Source organism: Ictalurus furcatus, chromosome 1 (genome assembly GCF_023375685.1).
Source record: "Ictalurus furcatus strain D&B chromosome 1, Billie_1.0, whole genome shotgun sequence".
In the NCBI taxonomy this organism is placed as follows: Eukaryota; Metazoa; Chordata; class Actinopteri; order Siluriformes; family Ictaluridae; genus Ictalurus; species Ictalurus furcatus.
The window spans coordinates 24,597,393-24,612,689 of NC_071255.1; the positions used below are offsets into that span (position 1 = coordinate 24,597,393).

The 15,297-nt window shown below is 38.1% G+C and overlaps 1 protein-coding gene across 10 annotated transcripts in view; it reads left to right on the forward strand.

Moving 5' to 3' along the window:
• The window catches only part of plecb (plectin b), a 109,902-nt gene that overhangs the window by 58,592 nt on the left and 36,013 nt on the right, over nt 1-15,297 (forward strand). For 8 of the 10 annotated variants that reach the window (XM_053633556.1, XM_053633562.1, XM_053633568.1 and 5 more), the window contains exon 2: nt 14,422-14,483. In XM_053633556.1, the coding sequence (XP_053489531.1) occupies nt 14,422-14,483 (62 nt within the window). Of the gene's footprint in view, nt 1-11,173; nt 11,689-14,421; nt 14,484-15,297 lie in introns of those variants that run through there. The other 2 variants (XM_053633539.1, XM_053633548.1) reach the window with 2 other exon arrangements.

Sequence of the window (15,297 nt, forward strand, 5' to 3'; positions counted from 1 at the left end):
AACCCATCCACACTATGCGCTACTAGAATTACACGTGACATTTCGAGGCTTTTTTCTCTCAGCATTTCTTTATTTGATGGTAATGACTTCCCACCTCAACCTATATGGAGCTAGACAGGAGGCGATGCCCTCAACAAGCTGTCAGTCTTGTGTATTGAGAAAGCTCGGCGTATGGATTAAACCATGTGGGAGAGTAGAATCCGTCTGTAAATTTCAGCCGTCTATGATCATACGCTTTCACAAGTGTTGATTGTTTGTTTCCAGATGGAATAAAAATGCTCCCACCTGTTTTTACCTCCTGGATCTGTATACTCATCTTGTAAGGATTGTTGAGTTTTGGTTTTTTTTGTTTGTTTTTTTTAAAGCTGCTTATGGTCTAAGGTAAAGGGAGCCCAGTGTTAGTTTTGTTTTATACCAAGGTACTGTGGTTGTGCAATATCATAAACCTGATCATCTCAAGCTGTAGTAAACAACATAACACATGTGACTCGTTGCTTTTGTTGTTTATCTGTTTCTTTTCAGACTGTTCTATCCTTTACTTATCAGCTTGCAGCTCAGTTTGTTGAGGTTCATGATGGACTGAATATTTAGTTTCTCTAGCGGAAATGTATTTTGCAATTCATCGTCATCAGCTGATGTGATGGATCGTTTCTGTCAGATTTATCAGTTGGTGTGGTCAGGAGTGTTCCCAGTACAAGCATTTTTGAGATTAAGAGCAGAAAAAGTCAGATGGGAGGGTTGTTTAGGAAGGGCCTGCGTGAACGCCAAGCAAGAAAATACCATACATCTTCTCTGGAAAAAGATGAGTAAAAAGCTCAACGGGAGAATGGAAAAAGCTCAAGTTAAAATTATTATTATTATTATTATTATTATTATTATTATTATTATTATTATTTTAATGTAGACCAACCCCTGATCTTTGGGGCACTTATGTTGTCCTTCCACCTGTTGCTGACTGAATTGTTCCAGGCTTATCTTGGTGCTAATGCTAGTTAGTACCCTGGGATTTGTGTTCCCCACCCTGGTGCTTTTGGGGCACATAATCACCTCATAGTCATCTGCCATTTGCACACAGATTTTTTTTTTTCTCTTTTAAACCTGTCCATTCTAAAGACTAGTGCACTTTCACTAAATGTTCAAGTTCCCTTGTTTGTGTATTTGTTCATCATCCTGGTTTCATAGTGTACCATCTTTTACCTACAGTAGAAAGGAGAATGGGGTGTACCTTTAAAACAGTACTCTAATTATGGTCCAATTATGTGCCTTTTTGTATTTAGAGGTGTGTTATATCCATGTTTTGTGTTTTTGGTGCCCTTTTTTCTGAGAGTGTAGGAAAGTGTAAATGATGGGAGAGTGTCTGCTTCAACTATTCTGCAAGATGTGTGTTTGTGTTCATCATCCATCACATTGTGGGTTTGTGTACGTCAGCTTGAATGTGTATGCTCTAACTTGGAGTAATATTGTATTAACCAATGTTATTTATTTATTTATTTATTTATTTTTTCACTTAAATTTGCTTCTTGTGTCCTTTTTGTTTTGTTTTGGTTTTTTTTTAAGTTTGACCTTTTTCTCATTTCTCATATTCTTGGTAATTGGATTTAATGAGTCCTGTCGCAAATAGTGCACAAAACTGAAAGCTGTTAATGTACATGTTTGCATAGCATGTATGTGATGGACCTTTGTGCAGCTGTCAGTGGCTTAACTCCTCATTATGCCTTACAATGGAGGGATATACTGCTCTGGAGAGAATTTTCACAGAGCACAGGTTCGCGTTCTAATAATGTTGAGGTCTGTCACATTACATAACTGTAGTGTCTGTTTGGAGTGACATGTTGTGTACTTTCTCCCACATACTTTTACATGCCAGCCAAATATAAGTAACACCATTCCAGTAGCATCATTTTTGATAATAAAAATAGATAAATTTTTACCTGAGCGATATGAATAACCAGGTATGAATAAATATTAGCCATATTAATTGGATTGGAAGATTGGATTAACCTGCAGTTGGCCACCAGTGAGAAATGAGATGACTGTGTAATGTGGCTTTTATAAATCATGACTTCACATCTCAACAATGTGGGGTTTTCCACATCGAAGAAACTCTAAACAGCGTTTGATTTCTGTTTCGGTATCACCTTTCGGTGAAAGAGAAACTGTGCTCAGGATGAATCCATGTGACACGATGACCGCTCAAATTAACATGAGAATGGGAATCTCATTTCAGAAATACCAGCATGTTGTTTATCCTGTTCTCACACATTGGTAGTAGAAACACTAAAGCAGGGATGTCCAATCTTATCCGGAAAGGGCCGGTGTGGGTGCAGGTTTTCATTCCAATCAAGCAGAAGCCACACCTGAGTCTATTGAAAGCTAAGATCAACTGATTAAAAAGGTGGCTCCTGCTTGGTTGGAATGAAAACCTGCACCCACACCGGCCCTTTCCGGATAAGATTGGACACCCCTAGACTAAAGCCAATATGAAGTCAATGCTTTTGGTTCACTAGGAATAGTGGGAATAGGATCTTGTGAATCTTGCCAGATGCACTGGTCCTTTGGTTTCGGTGCCATGGTCTATTACTACAATACCTGATCTGGCCACCATTTGAACTATTGGGTTGGAGCAAGAGATAAAAGTGCACCAGTATAGTAGTGCTGACCAATCTCTTCAGGCGTGGTAAACCAGTGCTTTACTCGGTCAACCTGTCACACTGGACCATCAAGTGAAATTACGTAACTTGTGACAAAAGTTGAAAGCAAGTACATGTTTCAAACAGTTAACCATTATTATATAGGTGTGTCCTTTGTTTTGTTTTTTTTTTTGTTTTGTTTTTTTATATATATAAATAAGTAGATATATATAGAATACTTTACTCCACTTTCACTTTTATATTTTTTTTTGAGCAAAGGCCTTTTCAATGATCATAAAGTTTCTTATTAATCTATATAGTTACTTATTGTACAAGGAAGAATACAACCGAGATGGTGGACAGTTCCAGAAAGCAGTTGTGTACACACTAAAGTCTACACTAATCCATGAAACCAGGCCATGAACAAGTGTTTTATTGGTTTTGAATGCACCTTTCTCAATCCTTTGAAGAAAAAAAGGGGCTAGGGGACATGCTATGACATCCCCAACCTTCTCTCTGACTGACTTGGAACCATTGGCCAGAACTTTGGGATTTACAGATCTGTGTTTTACTGTGTGTGTCGAAGTAGAATTTCAGAAGTCCTAAAAATATCTCTTTTCAGCAGTACCTTCTGAACTACTTTCTTTTTCTTTTCTTTTTTTAATTGGTATTTCCACTCTATCACACTTTTTCTGTATTTATCTCTACTTTTTTATGAACTTTTTTCATGTTCTATTACATTTTTACACCACCCCCAATGGTAATACTACTATAAGGTTAAGAGTGGCACTGAGGTATTCTGTCTCAATTAGTATTGCATATTAAATTAAATCAGGTACTGCAATGAAACATTTAATTTTATTACTTATTTTTTTGAATAATATAACTCTGAAAGTGTTCAAGATAGCTTGAGCATGGTAGCTGTGCAATTTCTGTGTAGGGCTTCAATACAAGGGTTTACTAGCATGAGCAATGGTCTAGAAAAACTACCATTGCTTCTCTAAACACAGGTGTGGAGGGATTATTGGAATGAGCCTTTCTCCCCCCCCCCCCCCCAGCTCATAATCGGGCCACCTGCATCCTTTGTTTGTCTAATATTCACACATAAATTCGAGAAAAAAGTTTTTAAAATGTAACAGCCCATTTAGTAGTCTTACAGAGATTGTGAAAGAGACTTTTTGGGACGTTGATTAAATGGGACAAGCAGCACAGACCTGTGGAGATACCCGACTCTGTGGCGAGTCAATGAAAGTTGATATTTTTTTATTTTTACATGATGCTCTACAAACAAATCTCCTTATGGCAGGAGACCAGAAGGCAAATTGAGTAGTTCTTCAGAGTTCTCACCCTTCTTCTTGGTTAATTCACCATTTTAGAAATGTGTCCTGATCAGTTGTAACAAGTTTGTTATAGCATAAAATGTTGTCTACCATATCTACATACATTTGTCTTCCACTTTGCATCATGAAACAACCAATTAATGTTAAAAATGTAAGTTTTACCTTTAACATGTTCTGTTTCTGCAATTTTTTGTGCATGGTTACATCGCTCACCTATCCCAGTCCACCAGACACACAGTAACCTGCGCATCACACAATGATGTTGAAGTGGGATGAGATCTGGTGACTTAAGGCCATAGCATATGATGCAGCATAATAAAGCCACCATTATTTCCTGTCAACACCGTGCTGTCAGGCAAGATTCCTGTGTCTAGCACACAAACGTTTAAACACGTACTTACATTAAACCTCTCTTTTTCACGGACTCCCTACCTTGCTCTCTTGCGCTCTCTTCCATTCTTTCTTTTTGTGTCTCTCTGTCACACACACTAACCATCATAAACCTCATCACTCTCTCATGCAACTCTCATGCAGTTTATTGTCTATGCTGAGGTCGTTTTCAATGTTTGTATTAGCTACGATATTAGACTTTTAAAACAGATTGCAAGCTCCATATTATAAGTCTCTCTGTGGGTGAAAGTGTTGGGACAACAAAGTTTTGACAGTCCCGCTAGCAAACCCAAAAATACTGAAATTTACATTTACAGGTCAATAATTATACATTAAAGTTACTTCAAATTTACCTTATTGGGAAGTTTAGCAAGTAAATGTTTGAACACTGTCCGGATACAGATAGAACCACACACAGATCTGATGGCGTTACGTAACAAAATATAAACAATAGTAAATAAACCCTGAATGAACATTTTGTATTATGACTACATTATGATCATATATACCTTTCAAGAAGTTTTCTTTTTCTCACTGTATTCTCTAAAAGATCTACATGACCTTTTGCTTTAATACCTGATGTTAGTCCTAAACAAGATATTTTACCTTCAAATTTCATTGTAAATGATTTAACAGCATAAAAATTCATTATAACATAAAACAGATGTATTGCATCCACACAAACATGTCTCACAAGTCTGCTAGCTGAACTTCAGTGGTTACAGCAGCTAATTTAGTTTAGAACGCACATTGCATGTAGATAATATAAGTACTCCGCTGATGTTATCCGATGTTAGCCACAGTATTCCCTTTCTGCTGCAATGATGTCCTTCTGTTGTGCCAGAATATTTGTGTAAAACCAGTGAATACACTAGACCTGTACTGTACCTGTATTGTAACTTTTTTTTTTTTTTAATTACTCTCATGGCACTTCACACTATATGTAGTTATTATAGCTAAGTTATTTTGGCTTATTGATGGCTGTTGATTGGACAGGGCTGCATATTTTGTGTTCTGTGTTCATCCTGGATACTGATTGGCTACAAGAGCTTATACCAGAACTTATAATCTGAGAGTTTCAGTTGCAGTGTATCTGAGAGTTTGCAGCTTTTCAAGAAAAGTGCCACCGAGAATAAAATATCCCCCAGTAATAACCTTTATGTGGCCAACTCATTTTTTTTTAACAAAATGCCAGATACACCTTTATAATACTGAGGTCACGAGTCAATGACCTCTTAAACCGTTTAACTAGTTAATCATTGAGTTAATTACTATATCACACTTCCTTCCATTATTTTTATGTAACGAAATACTACAGAAGATAAGAGATAAAATGTTTGTTGAGACTGTCCTGCTGTTATTCCACTGGACGATTTTGTTTATTGTCTTCCAGTGACGCATGTAGGGGCGTGTGTGTGTGTGTGTGTGTGTGCGCGCACCCGCAGTGAGCGTTCAAGAACATGGAACGAGGACAGTCAAAGCCTCTTGTCATGGCGACAGGGAATGCTTACAGTGCTAAACATGAAGTGTGTGGTGTTGAAATGTTTTATGAGCGACAGAACTATTTGCATGAGATAAGCTATGGAGAGAGATCTGCGTTTCTATATAACAAAATGTGTTGCACAGGTAAGGCACAGTTCATTTGATAAATATGGGCATCGGGGAGGGTTCTAGCTAAGGAGGTGTTTGGCAGGAAGAGTGACTTTTCTGCACGTCCGAGAGTTACAGTGCAGTGCAAGTACAGGTAATTGGTGATTCATTAAGTTGTTCGTCAGTTTTGTGACTGTGCATATGTTTATTTTTATGGGCTTGGCTGAAGTTACATAACAAGGTTGACCCTGAGTGTTCACTGCAACTGCCATTGAGATGATGGGGCAGTTTGTGTGGAGTGTGCAGTATACTGTACACACTTTATTATCCAGCTGGGATTAATGTTCTATTGAAAAGGGGATGCATAATGCTTTTTTTGTTTGTTTGTTTTATATCCCAGCGGTAGCGGGTGTGCGCAGATGTTTCTTTTATATTAGGAATCCTAAACATGAGTATATAGCTAAACCATTACAAAGGATTATATTCATCATTCCCAACACTGGATTCCCCAGTTTAATGTTTTCTCTGCTGTTATTAAGCCTTATTATACTCATGCAGGCCTTGCTCATTAATGGGTGAACTGTTAGACTATAAAATTCAGGGAGAGGGGGTGGGGATTGACTTCCGGTGTAAAATTTTATTAGTGCAGAGATTACAGAGATTATAAACTGCAGTTTTATCATTCCACACAAAAGACATCATCTTTACACACAGCACGAAATCAATGCGTTTTCTGGCCCTCATTTATTGACGGGATATAATCTGCCCTGATCATCGGATGTTTTTAAACTATCGGCTGGTAGTGGGGAAAAATGCCTATATATATATATATATATATATATATATATATATATATATATATATATATATATATATATATATATATATATATATATATATATATATATATATATATCTGTGTGTATCTCTATAGATGGATAAATAAATGTGTGTGTATGTATGTGTGTATATATGTGTGTATGCATGTATGTCTGTATGCATGCGTGTGTGTATATACATCTCAAATGTTAGGATTGAGATCAATGACACTGAGCTCTTAGCTGTTTCTTTTTGTATATCCTTGTCTGAATGTTGAAATATAGCAGCTTTTCAAAGTATCGGTTGCTATTAGCCGGTTCACACTTTATTATTATTTGTATATGCAATATTATGAGTCGAACAGTAAGGGTGAAATGGTGCCAGTGGTAGTAGTTAGTAGTGGTTGTGTTTTCTCGCCATCTAGTGCTGGATTTATGAAACAATCAGCAATTCATTTGCTCTCTCTTTGTGGGGTTCACTTTGTGGGGTAGATGTGTGGTTTTCTTTAACATAGTCAGATATCAGATTAATTTAATCACAGTTAGGGTCAAGTTTTAATTTGATGCATGGTTTGATGATTAGTTTTGCCTTTGAATAACAATATGTAAAAATCGAATAAGCACATTTCTAGATCTTTAAAATGATGTTATCATTGACAATACTGAGATAACCATAACAAAGCAATGAAGAAAGTGCAAGTTAGATGTTAAAGCCCTTATTGAGTTACAGCATGAGTTCATGAGCTCCTGAAACAGTTTTTAATCGTCCTGTAATTACACTCTTCCTGTAGTTAACTTTAAATTCATTCATTCATCTTCAGTAACTGCTTTATCCTGTTCAGTGACATAGTGGTTCCGGAGACCAGAGATCCCGGGAACACAGGGCATGAAGTGGGAATACGCCCAGGATGCGATGCCATTCATTTAACGTTGCGTAATTGTAAAAAAAATAAAAGGTCACTTGCCAAGACTTAAAATATGAAGTCCTTCTGAAATACTGCTTGTTGCTCCTTTAGAGCCTACAGCATCTGCACTGCCTATTAACCGAGTGTCTCAGGATGTCCTTAACAATCATCTCCATTAGAGGGAGACAGCAGATAAGTCATCCTTCTCACTAATGTTGAGTTCCCGTGTGCCAAACAACCTGAGATTTTCCCTGCATACTGTAAGATAAGTCCGTTGAGATCCCAGCTGCTGATTGCTGGCGCTGGGAGATTTTGCTTCATCCTCAAACCCTGTTTTTTAATGCAGCATTGCCATCTGATCTGTGGATTTAGCTCACTGTAAATATTAAAGGAACATGAGTCAGCAGAATGGCTCTTGAAAAGAGATGGTGAAGGACACATGGGCACTGTAATAAGGACTGTGTTGTTTATTATTATTATTCTATTGTAAACCTGTTACACACTAATGGTTTTCACTTTTACTTCCATTTAGTTATAATTAATTATAAGTATAGTGTTTAAGGTGTGAGCATTCCTCTTCGTCTAGGTGTGGCAGCTCAGCACACGCTCTCACAAGCAGAGAAAACAGCAGAAGAGAAGGAAAATAAGACGGATACGTGTTAGGATAGGATCCACCTGTGTTGAGGGAAGGATCGGGTTACACCCTGCACAGGAATGTGAAGGCTGCTGTTTTATGGTCACCTTCCTTCCACGGGTGTCCTGTTTCTTCACATTATTCATTAGGCATTAGCCTGCTTATAATTTACCCAGGGCTGGAAAGCTTGAACCTACTTCACCAATGTAGATAAAACCATCTATTATATTACAGATGTGGGGTTTTTTTAGCCCATAATCAGTAGAGTGTATGAAAATGTTCTTACTGAGAGTGTAATGGAGGGAATGCTGGGCAGCATGATTCATATGCTCCATATAATAGGAGTAGCATAAGAAGACCTTATAGACCATGCGATGTATGTAGTTAGTAGTTTTAATTTATACTGTATTGTTTAGTGATGTAATAAAGATAAGAGACTGTACATTTCCTTGTTGCTGGGGTGATATCATTTACCTGGAAAGTCCATATATCTATAGCTTTTAGAGTAGTGGTTCCAATTATGTACCTTTTTAAAAAAATTAATTTTAAGGTTTCCAGGTAAAATATACATATTGAAGGTGCAATACAAAGTGGACCACCCCACCCCAGTGTCCAGGAAAAGTTCAGTTTAGTACCTATATTTCTGAAAGTGTAGTGTATATGTTTTAGTATCCCTGTGTGCTGACTTACATGGATGCTGGGGAAACACTTGAGGATGACTTTTAAAAAAAAAAAAAAAAAAAAATAGCCAAGTGGCTGTTTCCTTATTTTCCAACCGCAAGACTAAATTGAATGATGAGTATGGGAGACTCTGTGAGACTGGAAATAGCTCATAGAATAAAACAAAATCCTCACATGAAAGCCTTTAGTGTTGAAAAGACCCGTCTGGTCTAGGAGTAGCATAATAAGCACTTTTACTTTGTGTAATGGGACGTTTCTTCTGCGTGCCGTTGCAGAAACAGTTCGATGACCAACTTGTTCCACAGACTCCGTGTGAATCCATCGGTGAAGGCAGACTTTGGCTGGTGAGCCTGTAGTGTGCCTCTGTCACATTCTTGAAGGCTGAATGAAGGTGCGGTGGAATGGACATGTGAAACATGTTCTATGAAAGATTTGCCTCAGATTTGGGCTTGTGCTGTCTCTGCCATTCCAGGCATGGATGCCAATCTTTATCTTCTTTGCTTCAGGCTCTGATTGATGAAAATATATTAGCTGTATATAGGAACTGATATATAATTTTTATTTTTTTTTTTGGTCATAGCATTGTACTAATATTTCAAAATCGATGTCTTTTCATGCGTAATCTCAGCGAGGATTCAGCAGAGCTTGTGTTGATGATTCATCTGATGATCTCAAAGAGTGCTGGATGAGAGAGATGAGGAAGTCACTCTTGGTGTGTGTGAATGGGTGGGGGACCCTGAGAGTGACACTTAGTGATTTGTACAGATACTTATCCCACATTTATATTATGGGATCAAAGAAGGGATACATTTATCAATTTAAAATGTATGTCCAGAATTTCTATACAGTATTTCTGTAAAGCTGTCCCTTTTTTAAAAAAAAAAAAAAAAAAAAAAAAGAAGCACTGTACAAAAAGAATAGAATTGAATTGAAAGCTGATAGTGACTCTTACAAATGCTTTCCACTTTGAAGTAAGATTAAATATGACAGACACTGTGTGACATTTGTCTCTGAATGTCAGAATGAGCTGCATAAGCACCCAGTTGGAGTAGTGATAGTGCTACGTAAAGAATCAGTACTTCACAGATCATTAAAATGTTCATGTTTTTTTCTCTCTAGTTAAATTTGTTCCCTAGTACTACTTTAATTCCTCATGATAGGGTTACATAATAATGACATTATAGACGTTAGGGATCGTTTGATCCGTTAAGCCACACACTCCATTATAGCAGTGGAGGATCGCTCCTGGGGATAATGTTTGAATTTCTTCTGCCACTCCTTAATTCCTTCACTTGTAGGGACACATGTGGAAGTGCTAAAGTCATTATTTAAGGTGTGTCCCCCCAGGTACAGTAATAGGTTGTATATTTGTCTCATGGTAAAACTAGCATAACTTAGCAGCTCTTTATCAATTCTGCATTGGGCCACTCCTATTACATGACATGTAGTACAGTATTTTATGAGGATCTATCCGTGCTGTAGTCTGTGTTGATAAGGCATCCTGTTTGCTTATGACAGCAAGCTTTATAGACCTGTGTAGGAAGATGTTACACAATGCAGGAAGTTTTAGCTTTTTTTGTTTTGCTAAAAATGTGAAAATGGAGCAAGTCTAATAGTGACCAATCTCACTTACAGGAAGGTCTGCTGCGGTTTCTTGTTATGGAGATGGAAAATGTGTACAGATTTAGGTTGGGGAGGATGTGTATGTACTTCAAGCCATAGAAATACTAGGAAGTGTGCTTATGAGTAATTTATTCATACTTTTAATCCTTTTATCATGGCAGATACATTTCCATGTTATTTGCAAAGATACTGGTGAGTGTTTGTGGGGGTGTTGAGGCTTGTTTGAGATGGGTGGATGACTAATGTTATCACCCTGTGCACACCTGAATGACACGCCTTTTCCTCCACCCTTCCTGGCACCATGAGTAACTCGTGATTTAAGTAGCATTCCAGATAAATTAGTAATTGTTAAAGGACTTTATGTCTGTGCTTGTGCACACAAGAAGGGAAAATTCCGTTTTAATTAGAAATATACTGGCATTATGAAGGTTCAATTAAGTTCCATCAGGATATTATAGCCAGTTGTAATGTCAGAATGTGACGGAGTTGTGTCTTAGTCCAGTGCCACTTTCTCCTTAATCTTCTTTAATGCCTTATTTTACCGCACCGAATGTTCAAGGTGTGTGTATGTATACAGTGTGAATGTGGGTGGTACATGAGGCATGCTGGTAACCACACCTTGAGTTCTTGGTCTTCAGTCCCTCCCTCTTTTCCTGTCCTGGCAAAGCAACAAGGCGGGCAAAGCCAAGCCCACAATGTCCTCCGAAAGCTTAGTGAACGCACACACACAGAGCAGGGACAGGCCCACACTCCGCAGCCTGTAGGCATCTTTCATACCGAGGAACGCAAGGCAGAAAGGAAACACGAGCTGACAGAGGAGAGAACAAAACCAAACCAAGAAAAGAAGGCAGTCCATTTCAGCTGGAGTACCACAGGCTGCTGCTCTGAAAAGCAGCAAGAGATTTGCAGACATCAACCTGTGGCTGTACACAGAAAGAGGGTAGAATCCAGATACAGAGAAAATGAGTTCTGCGCAGAAACAGAGGAACTACTCCTCTGACGGCATGGGGAGATCCAGGGTGCCCTCAGACGATGGCTTCTACCAGGGCATGCTTAAAGCCACGGATGGCAGGAAAGGTACTTGAATGAGCGCTACCTCACTGTTAGAATGTTTAGATTGGGTGAAGAAAGCTGGTTGATTTAAAAGTAATAAATATACAAGGGTTTTTACCGACTTAGTGGTTAATCATTTAGATCTAGTTTTCTAGTTACTCTGAGAAATTTCCTACCATCCTACATGCTAGTTTATGACGTCTGCATACGGCTCTGCTAAAAGAGGTTCTGCGTAGTTTGTGGTTTTCTCTTGGGGAGAGAAAGTGCATAAGTACCCACCATAACTTTCACCATAATTCTGTGCTTTGATGTAGTACTGAGGGCAAAGACTGGAGTTATACTTTACACTTTTATAATGAAGGAAAAAAAACTAAGTAGTAATCATGTGTTTAAACTCGCAGTTCATATTGATAGTTTTTCAACTAGTTGTAGTTCCAGGTGTTTTGAACTTGTTTGCACTGTACTGTATCGGGATTGACTTTATCAGTTGGTCATGGTGGAGAATACCGTCTTGCTTTACTGCTGGACGTTTGAACAAAACAATAGTCACAAATCTTTAATTGTGGCACAAGTCTTTGAGATCAGGTGTCTCTAACTTCTTGAGTTTAGGTTGAAACGATCCACACCCCTTTTATCCTATTACCTTCTACTGCTGTAGATGAGCAAACATAAGTAATCCTGAGCAAATAACGCTTCTGGCACTAAGACAATGATACTACTGACATATGTTTAATGTACTATTAATGCGCTCCTGTTCTTTTGACACTGAAGATTGTTATTTAACATTAATATTTAGGGGTTTGTTTATTTATTTATTTACTTTGCACCTTATATTCTCTCTTTTGACTTATCAAAAATGCATTACACGTTTCCTAATGATTAGAGTCGAATTAGAAGCAGTCATTCATATCAGATTCCTGTGCTCCTGACCTCACATTGTCCAAAGGGCGCGGTCCATTGTAAAGTGACAGGAGTGATGGCTTAAACATTAGCACTGAAATGCAATACCTGAAGGAGGAATTCTCCAACTGAAAACTCAAAGTACATGCTCTTTAAATGTCTCAAGCCTCAAAGGCTACTCAGGGGCAAACTTACAGTATGACTGGATAGATTGTGATCGACTTGTTTTCCCTGCACCGGGAACCACCAAAAAAGGAAGCCTTTTATTGATGAGGGTGGATTACTACACCCTCTTTGGTAAAAGTTCAGCGGGTGCTCACCATAGCAACGTTGATACAATAACACTCCACCCTGAGAAATGGAGAGAAAGTGGAGAAAATGTGTGTGTCCATGATCTGACCAGGGTTTGTCAGTGGTCTGAGATAAGTGGGTTTTAATGGCTCTGGCTTATCATTTTCTTTTCAGCTGTTTGACTTTCCTAAAGCTTTAGTTAACCATTATGAAACACCCGCTTCTCCTTAACAAACCATTGTCTCCCGTTATTTTTATTGGTCAGACAGTTTCTTCGGATGACTGTGATCATTTATGCTATCTTCGAGCGATACTGATACTCAGTGAGGGGGAAAAATGAGCATTGATGTCTCTCATTGATAGTGGAAATCACGCTCTAGACATCAGGATTTGAATCCTATGAATCAGTGAATAATTTTAGTGTTAAACCATGGGCCTAATACACACAAGAATAGACAGTCCCAGAAGTGTGATTTAATGTTCATTAGATTGCAAAAGCCAATGATGGTAAGCCACTGTGAGCAGTCATTACATTGTAGTGATTGTGACAATCTTTATTAGATAACAATTACAAATTTTACCATTTTAACACAGAAGCGTGATTCATTATTCTTGAAGGAGCATCAAGCTGACTTATTTGTTCATCTGGTCAGTCCCATACTGAACCTGCTATCTACATATATGCCGTTAACTTATGTTGTAATTTAATTCTGATAAGAGTACCCGGTAAATTTAGTAAATCTAAATATCTAGATAGAATTTTACTGGCTCACTCGCATGGTTCATCACATATATGTAGGAACAGGACGTGACCTGCATAGTGGTGGTGACTGCCCTTTCTTTCTTAGTACATGACTAATCACTTCACACGTGGTAGAACGAAGCTTTTTTACATCTGCCACCTCTATCAAATAATGTTTATTCCTAAACTATTAATAAAAATTGTTTCTGTGCTACAGTATATAACCAAGCCCCACTTTTAGTGAACTGATGGGTTTAGCTAGTGTGAGTGTCCTAAATAGTGTGTTTGTTTGTATAAGTGTGTGTGTGTGTGTGTGTGTGTATATATAATATATAAATTCATACACACACAATAAAGTACAGCACTTTCATGTTCCACTAATATCAGTTTCGCCTTGTAGTGTTGTGATTACCAGTGTTCTGTCTGTACATGGATACTGTATATGTGCTGCTCAAGGCCATCCCCTGAGCTCAGATTCTTGCTCAACCTTCTGGCAATGTTAAAGACCCAGCTAAGCATGCCAAGTTATCTGCCATGTGAACACCCATTTCAGATGTGTATGCCCCTGAGCTAGTTTGTGCTTGTGGCTTGGTATGAGGTGAACGTGTCTGTGCAAAGGGTAGATCTTGCCAGACGAGACACAGTCCATCACTGTCTACTCACTATTCTTACTCGACCTGTGGACACTGGAAATTTTCTCTTGGCAGCTGTGCTTTCCTCTCGAAGTAAAATACAATATCCATATGACCATATTGTTGATCTGATATATGTATGATTTCAAGTCCTAAAAAAATATTTAGAACTTTTTCTTTTGTGTTTTACAGATGAACGGGACAGGGTGCAGAAAAAGACTTTCACAAAATGGGTCAACAAGCACCTGATGAAGGTAATTCAAGTTACTCTCTTAGCAGTTCTTAAGTTTGCTGCTCTTTCTGTAATAACCTCATCTCACATGCTCAGGTCTTCTTCCAGATGTGAGCACAAGTTATAGTCCCCCCTTTACACCTTTATTAATGGGAGAAGACGTGTATATATTATTTAACCCAAATGTTTAAAGGAAAGATAATGGAACATCTTTGTAAACGATCAGTTTGAATATATGCCAGCCACAGAAGGAACACCTCAAATTTTTTGTGATCTCAGTCACAATCAAATGAAGCTGAGTTCAGTGACCTCTGATGGTTTTGATTTAGCACAGTATTGAATTTTGATCCTTTTTTCCTCAAGACATGTGCCTAATACCTGAAAAATTGGAGTCAGGTGGAAGCAGAACGTCATAGTGAAACACTTTTGAAGTTCAGTTTGGGATTTCGGCATTTGAGGGATTAAGGGATTAAGCTTGAGTGATCTTGGTGTAAGACTATGACTGTATAGATCTTTGACTGTATTTTGACTGCTTTGTATTATAAATCTGCTCAGATCGCATCAGGAAACCAGCCGCAAGGAAAGGCAAGCAGCTTTTGAGGCACCAGAATATTTTGTGTAGTGAACAGCAGTGATTAACATGCCACCATTATCAAAGTTATTATATTTATTACTAAGGTCTTATGGTTGAGATTATGGGTGTGTTCTGTCAGTGAAAGCTTTATCATGTCATGGTTCAACGACTGCAGCTCTCTTTACAGTACGTCTGATCTTGAATTTAAATGCCTCTTTTGCCTCTTTTCACTTCAGTCCACTCTCTCATTTTAGCTGCTTGT